Raw genomic sequence first — 17,503 nt, forward strand, 5'->3', positions numbered from 1 at the left:
CTGGCTATGTCTGTGGACACTGTTTGCCGTTGGTAAAGCGCAGTAGCAGTAGCATGTAGAGTCCTTTTACCATCAGATGTGTCTTCATTGAAATCACTGTTGTCCACAGCAAAAAATATGAATGTTCCCACTCTCATGTTTGCAGGCAAGTAGGCACCCTGCTCCCTGGTCAGCTCCATGACTGAGTTTGCCAGCTGTGTCTCAAGTCTCAGGATCCGATCATAATCAACAGACAAACCAGAACCATGGAGGAAGTTAAGAAGCTTCTTACTTCTTGTTGATTGATGAACTGCTATGCCTACAGCTAGCTGCTGTGGCCATTCTAGGTGATGGCGGAACGGTGCGTTGGGATGTTTCTCTGTGTACATGACTTGACGCTTTGTCTTGGAAGAGAACATGAGATTCTGACTCAAAGCAAGGACATCTCTGTGAGCAGAAGTTGTGCGCACTGTCTCTTGTCTAATGCTTGAAGTTGGTCCTTCAAGTACCCAGCGGAGAAATGTGTACAACTCTTTGGGGACATTGTTTTCAGCATCAACGGTGCTTAGTTCTCCTTCAAATTTCCAAGGTTGTTTGATATGAGCAGCAATGGCATCTCGCAGAATAGATGCGGTCTCAAACAACTTGTGTATGTCATCATGAGTTGTTTTAGTTATCACTTCTTCCACGGCTGCATCACACACTTTAGACAAACATACAAGATCAGGAGCATTGCGACGCTTTGCCTAATGAACTGGACGTTCTGAATGTGAGAGGTAAGTTTCTGTTTAATGTCCTTTGTAGATGTCTGTATATTATGTACACCATTTGTTTCAAGAATGGTGGAATAGGCTGACTTGAGGTCAGTCATATTGATGACCTCTCCAGCCTGCAAGCCACATCGAACTAAGCCAATAAACTCAATATCTGATGCTACCACCCCAACATTATGTTCCAGCTTTTCAAACTCCTTACTTTCATCACATGCCCTTTTATTTCGTTGAACATTCTGGACCCAGCATTTTAGGTGATATTTCACATCAATTGCGCGCGCATCATCTGCACTGATGGCAGCACTTAGCTGTACTTTCCACTGTTCGTTGTTGCTCTTTTGCACAGCTTCTTTCAGTTGTTTGCCTGCATTAAAAGAGGACACCTCATGAAGAATATCTTTGGTCTGCTTCTGACAAAAGAAGCACTTTTCCTTACTGGCTGCAGCTGCTGCTGAGCGAGTGTACAATGTCTCGCTGGATGAGTATGAAGGCGTTGCAGCTGTTTCAGCTGGAGCTGTCGATGGCCTTCCAGGCCGTTTCTCGAGATTCTCTGGCTTACCCTCCTCACATGCTCTTTGGTAGCGAATCTTAGCACGCTGCAGATGCTGACTGTTACAGGTTGATTTGTAACAGTTCCTGTGCCATACAGCGTTATTCAGCTGCAGATCACTTGCACTGTATGGTTGTAGCTGTTTGCTTGTCTGTGGGTAATCGGCATCTCCATGTTTTCCTCTCTCATGGACAAAAGACAGAAATTTGGAATATGTTTCCAGTGAGGGCTGATGTACCAGTCCAGATATATTTGCTTTCTGACACTGGATACATAGCTGAAAATCGACTTCTGATCTTGCTTCAGAGAATATCTTGCTTGCCATCTCGAAACATGCAATGCATCAAACTGAAGGTCACTAACCCTTTAAATATCATATACTGTACCTCGAAACAAGAAAAAATACTAATGAAATTAATCTAAGCAAGTTAAATGCTAAACATGAAAACTTGAGAAAATGTATGCAATTTCGCCAAAAAAGAATAATCAGTCAATTATTTTTTTTGAAACCACATGTGACCATCCACAGCAAAACAAACCAGTCTTGTCGGTCAATTATGACTGGAACACTGGTAATGGTAGACTAAACATGAAACATAAATGTGTATGTCAGATAAAAAGTTATTTTATTGCAGACAGGTTGGAAATAATAGATCCCGAGTTTGCTTAGCTGGCAAGTAAAAGGATGCTAACATCATGTAAAGTTGGGGTGATCACTATATTTGGCCCTTGATTTTTTGTGCTCTCTGTTTCCAGAGCCAAGAATCTTCAATTTTAAGCTCTCCTGACAAACATTAGCCCTCTTTTTGAACAAAATGTTTGAATACTCGGGGGCCAAGCAGCGAAATTATACGGAGAATATATGTTTATAAATCTCACCTTTTGGCACTAAAAGCCAAAAGAAAAAATGGAGCCATGTTTTTTTTCATTCCTTAGACCCTATAGAATGAAGATATAAATGTCTTCAAAAATTAACATCCAAATCCAACGAGCACCCAAATCAGATACATAGGCTCCCACACTATTATCACAGGCTCTGTGTGTTTCTGAACACAACTTCTATGGTTTCTTTGTACAATGTTGACCTCTACTGGGTGTTGCAGAACACAACATACTGTATCCAATGTTACTGCTTTGATAGAATTCCACTGTCTCAATCTGATACCATGTTTAATAGTAAAAGGGCCTGTGCTATCTGGATTAGTTAACTACAGCTGGTATGAAAATATCTACAAGGAATAACCAAACAGATACTGCATATTAGTCCAGTCTGATTCTGGAATTGGTGCTGCCTTCAGAGTTTTCTTGTAAATGTCAGTACATTAATAGCATTTTTACTAGAGCTTGTAATCTTGGCTTTTCATTCATAATTCATAATTAGATGAATATTTTTTTTTAACACCAGTTGCAAAATGCTGCAGCTCATCTGTCAACAAGAAAATGTAAATCATACAGTATTACACCGGTGTTGAATTTAAGATTTTGTTAATAGTTTTTTTCATGGTATTTAACAGCCTTGAAGAACTTTGAAGAGGAAGCAATTAGATCTCTGAGGTTGAGCAACTAGTTGCTCTTGTTGATGCTCTAAGATTCAAACACAAAAAGGGAGGAAATTGCCGTTGCAGTGGCTGCTCATAATCAGTGGCAGTACTTACCTATCCTTATAAGAAGAGCTTGACACCTTCACCTTCTCCATTACATTTGTGTTTTTATGGAATGCTTTTAACTGTTTTTCGTCTGTTTATTTTTTATTAATTTATTCATTGTGTTTTTTTCTGCATTTGTGGGATGTTGTTTTATTGCTTTTGGTTGTTTTTCTGCAGCTCTTTTTTAAAAGTATTTTGTTCGTTAAATTTGCATTGACTAGTTGATTTGAAATTCATTCAGGCTGTCAATAAAGCTAACATTTAACTTCATCCTGATTCATCTGAGTTGTTTGTCCAAAAATACTGAATTGACTAAAGCAAATCATGAAATTCTAAAGTTACTTGTGTCACTAGTGTTGAAAAGGTGTAAATGGATAACGTTTGTATTCAACAAAGAACCCACACAAGCACCTGCGAAGACTACCTGTTTCTGTGTTTGGGTCCTCTTTTAATGGAAGTGTGATAGAGCAACACTGAATTACCGGGAAAAGAAACAGAATTGTGTACCGTTTCTGCTCCAAACGCTCACAGTTTAGACGGATTCAGAAAAAAGAACCCTCGCTCTCAGGTCTACTAAGTGGCCAGTTTTCCCACAGTCTGCGAAAGCAGCACGCTATCCCAGCATCTCAGGTGTCTCTGCCGGCGGAGCCTGAGGAGCCTGCGGAGCAATGCCAGCACGGCGGCATGGCGGACAGAGAGGAGAGGAAACCCACCCCACCGCCTGGCCGCAGCATCCAGGTGCAGTCTCCTGCCGGCTCCAGGTAAGAGGCCCGGCGGCGGGGGCCTGGGGAGGGTGTGTGACCGAGCTGCGTGTCTGCTTGCAAGGCTGTAGGGTGTGTATGAGCGACCATCGCGGCTCTGCAGATCTGAACGGTGCTGATGCTGATGCTGGCTGATGGGAGCAGCGGCAGCAGCAGCAGTTTCTGCTAAGCTGCCCTGTTTACTGTTGGAATAGCACGTTTTTTTGTTTTGGGGCGTTTCTGCTCCCAGAGGACTGAGCCGGAGCTATGAGCTCACTGCACCTCCACGGAATTAACAGCCTCCTTTTTCTAATCTGCTTTAACCCTAAATCCCTGTAGGTTTGTAAAACAGTGTAGCTTTACCAATGACTTAGCTTTGGGTTGTGAGACATTAGCAGATATTGATCTCTCTCCGCCAACTGTAGCTTTTTTATTTCTTTCCATCAAAATGCTGTCATTGTATGTAATCCCAAGAACTGCACCGCGTTAGTTGCTCGGCTTTACAATACCTCTAGTCAACTTTGGAGTTGAGCAGAATTGCACTGAAAAACATTAATTAGTGTACATCACAGCCAAATGGCAGCTCTTTCTTGCAATGGCAACTTTCTGCCTATTTGCATAATTTCAGGGCTACACGGAGCAGTCTGTTTTTGTCTGTGTCATAGTCTGATGTAAAGATCTTCTATTTCTGGTTCTCACTGAGAAGCAGAGGGACTAACCTCTCTGTGCCCAGGGACCTGGAGATGGGTCTTTCATTGTTCATAACTGACAATTAACTTCGTAAACAAACAAACTAACGAGATATGGCTCACAAAATTTACCAGTGAGAGTTGATCTAACATGCAAGTCAGAGAGGGAAGAGATTAACCGCATGCTGTGGTTTTTATACACTCAGTCTCTCACATAAACTCAGATGTTGCAGTGTTGCCTGAGGCTGTGGTCCCTTATTGCCGTGATGAGTGGATGAAGGCCTGGGATCAATATTCCCCCAGTGAGATGGCAACAGATACACACCCACCCTCCGGCTCAGTCTGTCCCTGATTCAGAGGCGGACCTGGCTAGATTTACGCCCTGGGCCAACCATCCCTTGTGCCCTCCCCCCAAAAAAAGACTTACCCCGCCATCAACACAACATCCATCCATCCATTATCTATACCGCTGAATCAGCTGGGTGTTGAACCTGGAACCTTCTTGCTGTGAGGTGACGGTGCTAACCACCACACCCCCGTGCAGCCCTCAACACAACATATTATATTATTTGTATTATTTTTTTTTTATTATATATAAATCTTAAATACAAAAAGGTACAAAAAGATACCTCATGTAGCTTACAAAATGCCATGTCAATGTATATTAGAAGTTGTTTCAGTTATTTAATTTAGCATTTAGCTTATACAATGAAAAAAATCCACAGTCAGGACTTCTGTGTGGATTTGCACTTGTTGTGTTGCAAACACAAACTAGACTAGGTTGCCTGGGTGGAATTAATTGCACGACATGATGCCTCAATTCTAATTCTAGTTCAGCAAAACTAAAAATCAAATACAGTCGTGGCCAATAGCAACATATTGGCAAGAGGCTAATAAATAGCCTACGTCACTCATAGAAATCTGCATCCCTTTATCTTTTGCCCGTTTCTCCTCTTCTTCTTTTCTTCTCCTCCTAAACTGGGCACCTGATGGCTTCTTTGGTCTTTCACCATGATGATGATCCATGATGACTCCACATTATTACCTTTGCTTTTCCCATTAACACCGTCCGTTCACCCGTCAATCAACCGGAGTTACAAATTCACGTAGATGACTGCACAGATTTATATTTTTCACATAACCCAATTAATTACATGAAGGTATATGAGTCTATGTTGAATTTAGGAATGAAATACAGTTTATTTGGATTGGAAGCAGTGTTGTGTTGTGGCCTGGGATCAGTCTACCCCCCCCCCACAACCTGTATGACTCTCAGCAGCAGGTTGACACGACAATGAGGGCGCCCCAGCGCCCACTCCTCTAACTTGACATGGAAATGAGCGGTAGTGTAGAAAACTGGCAAGTTTTTTGTGTTTTGTTTTTTTTAGGTCGCTCGTGCGCCCTCACATCGAGTGCGCCCTGGGCGGTCGCCTCACATGGCCCATAGCAAAAACCAGCCCTGCCCCGATTCATTTCTGTGCTGCACACAGCTGCATCTACAACCATCTATCTCAACACTGTCGTTACAGCAGCATCAGAGTTGCTCCAGTAGTATTTATTGTCTAGCATTTCCACATCCAGTCCTCGAGGGCCGCTGTCCTGCAGGTTTTAGATGCTTCAACACACCTGATTCAGATGAAATGGCTCTCTTCAAAAGATTGTAGAGTTCTGCACAAGCCTGCTCATGATGCATTGATCTGAATCAGGTGTGTTAAAGCAGGGAAACAACTAAAACCTGCAGGACAGCTGCCCTCGAAGGACCGGATGTGGACATCCCTATGCTCGCAGAAAATCGATAGATAAAGCAAAAACTAGCTTCGTACAGTCTCAAAATATCAGAAAACCAGCAACTGACACAAAAGCAGACTAAGTAGCACAAAAAGTCTGATGATTTAATACAGTGAGATAAGATGTTGGCAAACAGCTGAACAAAATGATGATTATCAAAGCGGAGGTGGCAATACAGATGAATAACCAAGTTACTTAGTTGAAAAAACTGAACTTGCTTTTTCTTTACATGTGCTATTTTTGATTGAACTATACCAGTTGAAATTTTAAAGTTGTGCCTGACAAGTGAAATGAGGCCAGATTATCCACAAGCTCAGGGTTGGCTCAGTCCCAGAGCAGCCATATGTTGGCATGTTTGTTTCTGTTTCCTTGCTGCCTCTCCACGCTGCCGTCGAATCCTCCATTTCTCCCCGACCTGCTGCAGTCGATCTGCTGCTGTTCTCTTTCTGTGGGGATATTCAGTGACTGGGAGCAGCTCCCCTTCAAATCTCGATTCAGCCCTCTGCTTCTCTAGCATTTTTAATTAGACCCCATTTTAAGGCACCCAAAGTCAAGTTGTATGAAGCAGATGGTATATATCAGTTTTGAACGGAATAAACGAAGATACCTAACGGCTGCAAATAATAATTTGGTAAGCATCTCAAGCAGAGCATCAAAAGAGAAAATTTAAGTTGTAAGAAAGTCAAGACTGTTATTATTATTATTATTTTTTTAAATCAAGAGTATTGTTGTTTCTCTCAACCATCCATCTCAGAACCATAATACACGGATATCTACATGAGAAAGATTTTTGATAAAAAGTTAGCATTTTATAAATCTTCATTATAATTTCTAGCCTGATTAACATAGACTTTCAAATCTCTTCGAGATTCTGGTCTGACGAAGACAATAACGAATACGATTCGAAATGGCCTGGTCAACCCGCCTCCCTCGGGTTGCTACTGGTTGTGGCCAGAAAAGGCTGTGCCTAAACTTAAGCCAATCACACCACTCTTTCCTCTGACGTATGATTTAGCTACCAGCGGGGCTAACTGGTAGATTAAACTCTTACCAAAGCCAGTAGGGAGCAAGGCGAAAACGTCTTTCCTGTCAAGAAATGATTCAAGGGCTGTTCTTTGCTCGATTTTTAACGAGAATCTCTCGTCAAACACTTTCATTACAGCATCTACAGCAGTGTCAAAAGCTTGACGCTGCTCCATGTTGATTCCGTGTACAATCCATGGGTTGAGTGGCAGTTCAACCACGTCACTACCTTGAACACGCCTCTACCCTGGGCCGTTGGCGCTGCTCAAAGTTGATTGCTTCCCGAAAAAGTGGGTGGAGTTCCCATTTTTTCGGGAACTCGAATCCACCTGAATGAGCAGTTTGCCTGAGTAAGTGTAGCAGAGCCGAAGGTGTTGCGTCACTGCGAGGGCGGAGCCTGGGTATATAATTTCATGATCGCAGCATTTCTGAAGCTTTGGTGACATGTACTATGACATGGTGTTTGTATTGAAGAGCAGCAGCAAAGTTCGCATTGGGAGGTTGGAGGGGTGATATTGGGAACATCGTCCTGAGGTTTTAATGAGTTTTTTTTAAACATTTGTGAGAGTGATGTGGATATGAATATGGATGTAAGGACGTCCATCGTACTCAAAGTTGTCGTCAAATTCTGATAAATATCCTGCCATGTTGCACAAAACTATAGTAAATAAGCTGTGCTGCAGCGGCGCCCGGCGATGACGTCATCCCAGTAGACGCGTGTGTAGAAAGCCCCCCAATAACAACAACGAGGCAGCTCTGAGCTAACAGTAATAGTACGCGTTCATTCATTCATTGGTCTTAAAGTATTGGTGAAATAAAGACGGATAATGTATTATTTAGAGGCTGTGTTGTCTCTGCCCTGTTCTCTCCCGTTATATGGATATACGCGGATTTCGAGTGATCTAAATATCGTCCGAAGGACGCCAACTTTCACCAAACTTTTATCGGTGAGTAGATGAACGTATTTTATGCCAGAAATAAGGTCCAGGTTTTAAAAAAAAAAAACTTTCCTTTAACATATGTTAATCTCTTATTTTGAAACCTAACCTGTTCCAAGTAGTTCTAGAGTGATGCTAAACTGGCACATTCACTTTGGTTTAAAGAGGTCTCGTTTTTCACACTGGAGGATCTTTTCTTTGACACCACTTAATCTGTTAAATTGTTGAATTACTGTTTAACCAGAAAAGGCTAATATTTCATGGTGGTAGCAGGGCTGCAGTTTGGCTGATGATTGATCGCTGATCACTTCTTAAAAACTTAACTAGTGGATGCAGTGGACTCAAAGGTGTGTTTTTTTCTGTACGTGTGCATTGGATGCTTTGAGTTTTCACATCACAATTGAGTAAATACAAATTTTGACCATGATTTGCTCTCAAATCTTTTGTGGTGCCACATAATTGTGCTGCCAAACCTGTTAAACTGTAATATGAGGCCTTGGAAACTTTTGTCTTCCACAGATGGATGTGAAAACAGCCTTCTGTTTCTGCACAGAAACCATTCTGCCCTGAGAATCCAAGTGAAGTAATTGTTAGCTAAGGCCTAAAAAAAAAAAAAGTTTGGTTCTTGTTGGTTGTCAGTTGATGTCACAGGTAGGTAGGGAATTTATTTTATTTTATTTATTTATTTTTTTTCGAGTGGCAGCGAGTGATAGGTAGATTTTTTTAATTTATTTTTTATTACAGTAGCAATGGATACTCCCAGCATGTTACACACACACACATTTTTATATGAACAACATATGTAGTCGATACAACCTGGACCATTGGCATTGAAGACATCTCAAGCAATATTTCATAAATAAATGTAATAGTTTAGTTAGTGTCACTGGTGTTCTGCGACTCATAGCCCTGTTGTCCAACATTACTGCCTGCTTCTGCTATTCTGCCTAACACAAAACAATTGAAATATTTTTTTATATATTATGTAGCCTATATATATTCATAACAATGATGATGATAGTATGATATGAAAAATATCTTATTTTTTGCAAAACATTATGGGCGTGAAAACGAAACTTAGAAAATCGGCTCGGCGCATGCGCAAAACCACAAAGTAGCAATTCTCGACAAGTAGGAGAAATCAACTGAATACCGGCTGCCGACACAAATTAAGAAGTGCACTGCTTGACTTCTTCAAGGACATTTTTGAAAGATTTCCTACCCAATCTTACAATTTTTTTTGTCACGCTATTGCATGGAGAAACAATGGAGACCACGCATATGTCCATCTTTCTCCCGCAACCATATAACACGCGCTACCGATCCAGTCTGCATGCAGAGCTCACGTGAAGTCGTTGTTTTCCCGAGAGCATGCGCTCATCCTTGTACAGGATGAAGAGGTGCTGTACAAAAACGTAATTATAGTTTGCATTAAAAAAAAAATTATTTTTGTTCTTTTTTTTTTTCTTCCCCAAGCTCATAAAATAATTTGGGTCGCACGTAAATTGACAGGGTCGGTCGGAAACCGGAACCAAAAAAATTTTTTTTTAGGCCTAAACATACTTTCCAGAGGATGGTGACTTTAAGTACAGGTGCTGTAAAGCTCAAAATACCCACTGTATTGAATGCCATTGCACAGCATCCATTCAGCATAATAACCATTCAGTGAGTTACAGCTGGGTAACCAAAATGAATGGCAGCTGTTGGCTGCAAACATAAACTTCAGCATTCTGATCAAGTCAAGTTTAAAATCTTCAGTCAGAGCAACATGTCCTCACACAGATTAAACATTTGGTCAGCAAATTAGGAAGGCCACAGGTTTCAAAGTAACATTCGTATGGATAACAGGATGCAGGTTTTCCAAGCAGAAGCATGAAGAGCCGTGTTACTCATTTTCTCTCAGTGGTTTTAATTGTATGCCTGATTGGTATATTTATGTTAACTGTTCCTTTAAATTCTCTCACACTGTGCCTGCACTAATCATCTGTGACACTAGAGAGCGTACCTGGAAATGAATATCTGTGTATGTGTTTAACTTTGCAGCATGTATGGAGCAACAAACATGAATGTTTAGGATTGCAGTGCATTAAAATAGGGAACTTACCATCATGATGACAGCAGCAACATGAAATAAGAGGGCCCTTTGCTTGTCCCTTTTGCTTGTTTTTAATTCATTTTAATTATGTTGATTTATCTACACTGTTGCTTGTTCCCACGACAGGTGTGAATTTGTACATAATCCGCAATAGCGATGCCACGTCAGGTGCACAGTATCTTTTACTGTTGCTTGTCTTTAATTCATTTTAATTATTTTATTTGTTTCTCTTTATATTCTTTTATGTATTTTTAATCCTTCTTCCACTCCCCGCTGCAATGTTTTTATTTTATGTAAAGCACTTTGAATTGTTTTGTACATGAAATGTGCTATACAAATAAATTTAACTTTGACTTTTGACTTTGACTTTGGAGACGAACTAAATACCACATAAGTATTTATTGTGTTTAAAATGGCAGTAGCCTTTACTCTAAGCAAGGACTCTGAAAAACTCATTTATAAGAGCTCTTGTTGTCAGTTGTCTTTTCTTACACTTATACATATACATTTAAGTTCATTTTGTTCAAGTATCAAGAGCCAACATTTTTCTTATTAGATTCTGTGATATCTTTTGTTATTTGGCTGTCTGTCTGAGCTGAAATGTAACAATTTATTTGCAGAAAATGGAGCTGAGATGATTATTTCAGTCAATTTGACTGTCCTTCATTGGATTTTGTATTGAAGTCTGATTATAGTAAATACACACTGGTGGAAATCACATGAGACCAACAAATCTTTTTCAGTTTCTGAAAAAAAAATAAAAAGTTCCCTTGTAATTTACACTATAGTTTGCTGTCATTTAGGCTATATTGCCAATGACTCCCTCGGTGAAATAGTTAGAGGGAACAAGCTATGTCTTACATAGCGTATATCTGCATGTGGAAACCGCTCATCACTCGTGCTACTGCTCAGTCACGTCTGCAACTGACTTAAGAGAGTAGAAACAAGATGTTGTCTTAACTGCTGACTGCTTGTCCAAAAAGTTGACAGATTTACCTTGCAACTATGTTGCAAAAAGGGTCCGAAAGTCACCTAATTTGCATTCAATTGGCAACATTGAGGTGAACTAAAGCATGATCCCCATGGTGTCAGAGTGTATGTGAGGAGCTGAGATAATATTTTTTTTTAAATAGATATTGAAATCCTTCTCTTCTTAAACACTCGGTCAGACTCGATTTCCTTTGGAGAGCTGCAGAGGATTGATGTGAATAGCCTGATAAACACAGGCCATTCTGTAGTTTGTGCAACTTAGAGTATCGAAAGAACCGAAATAGATAGAAAGTATCTGCCATCCGTAGACATTTGTTTGTTTACACTGTGCATTTGACATGCATTTATCTCTCATTCCTCCCTGAGTCACCATTTCTCCCTTATTCACACCTTATTCCTTCCTTTTCATCTTGTAACTTGCAGCTTCTGTGACTGGTGACGAGATCAGCTCAGACAGATGCGCTCTCAGGGTGTGGAGATGTATACGAGGCAGATATATGAGGGAGAGAGAGATGACAGCTATATGAGGAAGGATAAGCAGATTTTGAAGAGTCATTTTTCTAAATCTGTCTTTATTGAGTTTGATGTTTTCTTTTTTTTTTTTTTTTGTTAGCTTTTCTTATTTAGCTGTATAAGCTAGAAGCTTCCAGTTCTCTTTTATCTAAAGAGAGTGGGAACTTAAAGGGAGCTAATTTGAATTTTACCCCAGGAGAAGCTGACATAGTGGACAGTAATTGCTCCGGTTGCAGTTCCCCTCTGCTGATTATTTACTGCTGTCTCTCAGTTCTGCTGACAAGACACGTTCGAGTCGATGGCACCACCCCTCTGCAAAACCTACGCATGCCCCCCTTATTCGTCCCTCAGCTTAAGCAAAAAAAAATCAAGTTTTAAGTTTTACAGTGGGTTGTAATACCCAATAATGGAGCAACCGTGCTTTTTACATCTTTAAACAGATGATGATGAGGATATTGTGATTCGTTTCATCATATTGGACATGGAAACGTTGCTCTCAACTTAATCCGTCCTGTGAGCATTCTACAAAACGACAGGAAGCAGGTTGTTTTTTTATTTTGTTTTTCCAGTGTTGTGCTGCTTTCTGCAGATATTTCATAGTAAAAGCCCACAGGGAAATTTGGAAGTTAGTTACTACTGTACATGGCTTTTAATTTGGAAGTTCAATGCAAGGTGTATTGAATTTAAACAGAGAAAGACAGAGGAAGTTTTGAGTTTGCAGGAAAACGTGCGGTGTTTAATTTGGTTGTGTTTGGTTGGAGCCAACTATTGTTTCTATCACCCTATTGAAATGACCTTCAAATCAGTTATAGGGGGAGTTTACCTTTGCTGATAAGACAAGTGCTTACTCATTAGTAGAAATAAATCAAGCATCTTTAGTTTTGTAGCATTTTTTCTTCTTTTTTGTCATCCTGCAGGTCATTTTTTTCCTTCCCAAGGTCATTGTGACCATATGGCTTCAAGCTGGTGACTCAGTGTGGAACAAAAAAAGGCTGAAGTGTCTTTGATCTGTGTAAAGTCCAACAGTCCAACTTTAATCCCATATTTTTGCTAATGTGTGTTAAGCTGTAATGAGTGCATCTATGGCCACGTGGGTGAGTGATGTGCCTTCGTTGTCATTTCGAACATCTTGGGGGTTGAATAAACACTAAGCTGACAGAAAGCTGATATGTTAGCATATTAAAAAGTCATTTTAGATCATAACTGGAAACAAACAATAAAAGACGCAAAGGTAAAATAAATCTATTCTTTTTAGGTCTGCTTTGGCCTTCACACAATGACTCTCTTTACTGCTTGAAGTCCTTTTGTTGTTGATCAGGAGGTCCTCAGATAAACCCGTCTTTGGTTTGGTCCTAAAAGTCACATGTCACAGCTTAGACCTCTGACGTACTAACAGAAGGATTCATGATCATTGGGGTTAATGAGCTGCCCCTGTATAGACATGTGCACAATTCCACACACGTTCAAGTTGAGACTTTACCACCCAGCTTTAAAAAGCACAGACTCGAACATATTTTGGTAAGTGAACATTTTTTAGTTTTAGGGTTTTGTCATCATTTGGCAGGAACTGTCTGACATTTGGGATCACAGAGCAGTATTGGGCTTAACCACTTGATGCACCGACTGTGACTTTTGGTCCATTCGTTACGTTGCTTTTTGTCACGCATGGAGCATTTCAGAACGGTTCAAGCCTCATTCAGTGGGACAAATTTCTTTATTTCTTTGGTATTTAATTACCAAGTCATTGACCTTCTAATCCGAAAACTCCTGTATTTAATTTCCATGCATTGTTCTCTCTGGTATTGTCCTTTTTATTATATAAAAAAAAAAGATTGACCTGATTTGATTTTCTATGATGCTCCTGCGTCTGACTTCTTGCCGAGCTCATCTGCTCAGTATGAAGATACACATGTTTTTTTTAGAGGAGGGTTGAACAGGTTCTGGGATGCTTCTGAAACTGTGGAATCACAGGCATCGTTTGTGAGTGGGTGCCATCAACTCTGGCCGCTCTATTGGACGCCAGCGAAAGCATCTGGTGTGGTCCTGGCCCCTCATTGATCAACCTTGCTTGCTGATAGAGATCTCTCTTCTGATCCACACGGCATTAACCGCCCTTGTCACTTTCTCTAATTTTTTCTTTTGTTGATCCATTTGTTTGCACAGTATCTTGATGACCTACTATTACATAATAAATGTGCTGCATAAATAATAGTTACAAGGAACTGGATCTCTGTTTCAGTAAATGTTCTATTCTTTGCTCTCTTTGCCATGAACAAGAAGTTTTTCTCTGTTTTTAAAGAAATGGTTTGGTTAATTGAGGGTGTTTTTGAATGAAAATGACCAAGACGGGCACGATAATGGCGGTTTAAATTGTGCATGATTTATCAACTGCAGACTTTTCTAATGTGCATATAACTGGTGTGTTGTGTTGGATAAACACAGATTGTTTTTGTCCTGAAGCACATTCCAAATTTAATTTGCAAGACAGAGATTCAAACATCATCAATGCAAGATTAATAAATAAGGGCCTAGTGGTTAGAAACAGACCTCTAGTATGAGCAGTCAAATGATCAGGCAGGTTGTAAACAAAACCCTATTTGAGTTCAACTTATTTCCAAAGAAACACAGGAAGAATCTTCAGCTCAATGCTTTGGGTTGTTGTACCAACATGAAGTGGGTACTATTAAAGGTTTTCACTCAGGATTTATTTATATTTTTCTGCATCACAATGTTTTAATCTCTGGGGATGCTATTAATGAAGTGATGCTCACTGCCTAGTCTTCTCCACTCATAATGTTGGGAACTGTTAGTTATATCAGATGCTTTTGCTTCACTTCCTTTTGACAAACTCCCAGTTTGTCTTTTACCTTTTAAAAGGTGGTTTTCTCATCTCCTGTTAAAAACTAAGTCGTGGCTCCTGATTACTCAGTTTGACCAATCTGGGCATCTTGGCCATACTTATGAAGTTCCTCCATTTTAGGAGGATGGCTGCTGTGATTTTGAGCTCTTCAGATCCTGCAGGGATGTCCTTGTATTCTTCCCCATATCAGTGCCACATCACTATCCTGTGTCATAAGTCTTTGGATCTGACAGCTCTCTTCACTTTGAGTTAAATCAACTGTAAGACTTTATATGGACAGGTGTGTGCCTTCTTGAATAATTAGGCACTGTGGTCAAGTTGTAGTGGCATTGCAAGGAGGATACATTGAGCTAAAATGCAAGTATCAATATAAAGGATCCAAATATGTTGGTGATGTATGGGATCTTTCAAACTGTAACTGAACCATGATGGATTATAACCAACCGTTTAGATGGATAAAGTTATCTATGTAATCTGGATAAAGTGTAAGGCTTTTTACATGCTTTGATTTGGCCAGACCTCTTGGTGAATGCAGGACTGATACACGACGGCAAGCCAGAATATTCTGTTAGCTAAATGAATGGAGACACGGAGAGTGAACAAGGAAAATAAGAAGGCTGAACATGATCAAGAGCCTCATGAATAATTTAGCATTACTCTGTGTAGCAGAGAGGAAGTGAGAGAGGAGTGTCCTGTTGTGCTGATGTTTTTCCTGTTTGGGCTTCCCGTGTCTGTGGACGATCTGCTAACACCAGCAGTTTCTGCTGTGGTGTAGTAAATCTCATGCACACAGCACAGAGTAGATTATATAACAGTACTCCTCTCTGGCAGCTTCAGCTCCACAGCTTCAAACAGTCACCCCATCCATCTCTCTCCCCTCTGATGAGCGGCAGCAGCAGGGCTCTGAATCGGACGCCTCTCATCGACCTGGACGAGCTGCACCCCTCCTCCAGCTCTCTTCCTGCTCGCTCCTCCTTCTCTCCCACCCTCCTTCACTTTCTAACCCTTTTTGCGCCTTCCCATCTTTCTCTCCTCTTGGCTGTGGATGCCCTCCTCACTGACAGCATGGACTCGGGAGGGGAAGGAGAAGAGGGCTGGATGGAGGACCAGTGGGAGAAATGGTAGGGCATCTCTCTCGTTCTTCTCTCTGTGTTTTTTCTTCTCTCTTTTTTTTTTATTCTTACCCTCCTACTGAGCGGCAGCAGGGCTGTGTGCGACCTTGTGTGTGTGCAACTGCTAACATTCCCTTCTCTTGTTCTATGCCATCTCCATGCATCGTAAAGCTTTGGCAGGCATGCCCTTGAAGGAGACGGGATGCATATGGCTGTGTGTATGTTTATGCTTAAAGGGAGATAGAGCATGCAGCAGAGGTTTATATTGACCAGAAATGGCAGCAGAGAAGCCACAGAAGCGAACACACATAACATCCTTTGTTAGTGTTTGTATATTATTTTAGCAGTGGTTTTTTTTTCCAGGAGAAGCAGTATGTGGATGAGAGTGTGTGCTCTGGCAGTGGCTGATTGAGAGGGGCTTATTTTACTTGGATGTGTTGAATCTGACAGGACAGTCCTGATCCTGATGCTCGTCTTCACCCTGTCCTTGCAGGAGGGCGAAGCTGATGAATGAATGACAACGTGCAGTCTTGTAATCTCCAAACAGGACCATAAATGTGTGAACTACTGGGAAGAGATGGGGTTTGGGATAATAAGGGAATGCATTTGCATCTGCCATGACAAGTAAATGCTGGCTGAGATGCATTGATTGTGATTGTAATACAACATCACAGACTCTTGTCTGATTACCATTGTAACATGACTGGAAATGTGCAAGAAAATCTAGGGTAGTGTGGCTAGAATTCACCAGGTAATGTGTTAAATAACAGTCGGGCTCAGTTTTGTCTTTTATCGGTATTTTCTGCATGATTTTTTTCCAATCAAAATTGTTACCAAAAGTATTGTCTGCATGACATGTTTCCACCTACTGCAAAACTTTCTATTTTTAACAGGAAGTCCGATAACAACTTGTCATGACAACTCAGTTTAAGTGAAAATAGGGACCCTTATTTACCGGGTAGACCCTACATTTGACCTTGTGAGGTATTCGTGAACAAAAAGTTCACAATTTTTTCACAAGCTTTAGGTGAATACAGTTCTGCTGATATCATGGCGGTCAAAGCGGGATGCAGAGAGATACTAATGAGCTGTTCGGGCCCATCGTGGTTCGAGTGTGAGGTCGTGCTGTCCTTCACCAATACAAGCAGAAAGGCAGGCCAGGAAGACACAGAAAATGTCAGCAGGCTGCCCTATCATCTCCCGCTGTCAGAATAATGCACCAGCTTATCCCAAATCCTCAGCGATACAAGTAAAACATCAATCCTGCTGAGATGTTTTCATCTGAAGTCTTTCACAACATAAACCAGACAGAATGTGTTGCTGCGACATTTTGAAAGTAATGGCCAGTACATTCAAATGTATCCCTCTTTAAACATCTCTAAAACATGACTGAATTAGATTGAGCTTTAAGCAATTATTCTTACCTTAGTCCTTACAGAGGCAAGTCTTCCAACCTGTCAGCTATTCCAGCTATTTCAGGTGAAGAAGACCAGGTGATTATCTACATAAATGGGGGAATGAAAGGTGCCTGCAGTTTCAGTGGATACTGGGGCATAAGAACTACATGTATCAGCATGATACAAACTGCTTAAAAAAGTTTTTGTGACTTTGTTTCAGGGCAACGTCAGCATTGTTTCACTACACACACTCAGGGTTGCAGGACAGCAACCTAATTCGCAACCTGCTTCAGAGCATTGTGGCATGACCCGAGTGAACAATGTGAACACCAAGTGGTCCGTATTATATGCTTACTTTTCTTGGCAATCTTGTGCACAATATCATGCAGTATCTGCAGTACAGCTACTCT

At 40.8% G+C, this 17,503-nt stretch overlaps 1 protein-coding gene across 2 annotated transcripts in view; it reads left to right on the forward strand.

Moving 5' to 3' along the window:
- The first annotated feature begins 3,583 nt into the window (after positions 1–3,583).
- Positions 3,584–17,503, forward strand: part of mapk8ip1b (mitogen-activated protein kinase 8 interacting protein 1b) — a 55,136-nt gene continuing 41,216 nt past the window's right edge. The window contains exon 1 of one of the 2 annotated variants that reach the window (XM_075466693.1): positions 3,584–3,709. In XM_075466693.1, coding sequence (XP_075322808.1) covers positions 3,633–3,709 — 77 coding nt within the window. In that variant the 5' untranslated portion in view covers positions 3,584–3,632. Of the gene's footprint in view, positions 3,710–15,437; positions 15,706–17,503 lie in introns of those variants that run through there. The other variant, XM_075466685.1, reaches the window with a different exon arrangement.

This window comes from Odontesthes bonariensis, chromosome 1 (assembly GCF_027942865.1).
Source record: "Odontesthes bonariensis isolate fOdoBon6 chromosome 1, fOdoBon6.hap1, whole genome shotgun sequence".
Lineage (NCBI taxonomy): Eukaryota > Metazoa > Chordata > Actinopteri > Atheriniformes > Atherinopsidae > Odontesthes > Odontesthes bonariensis.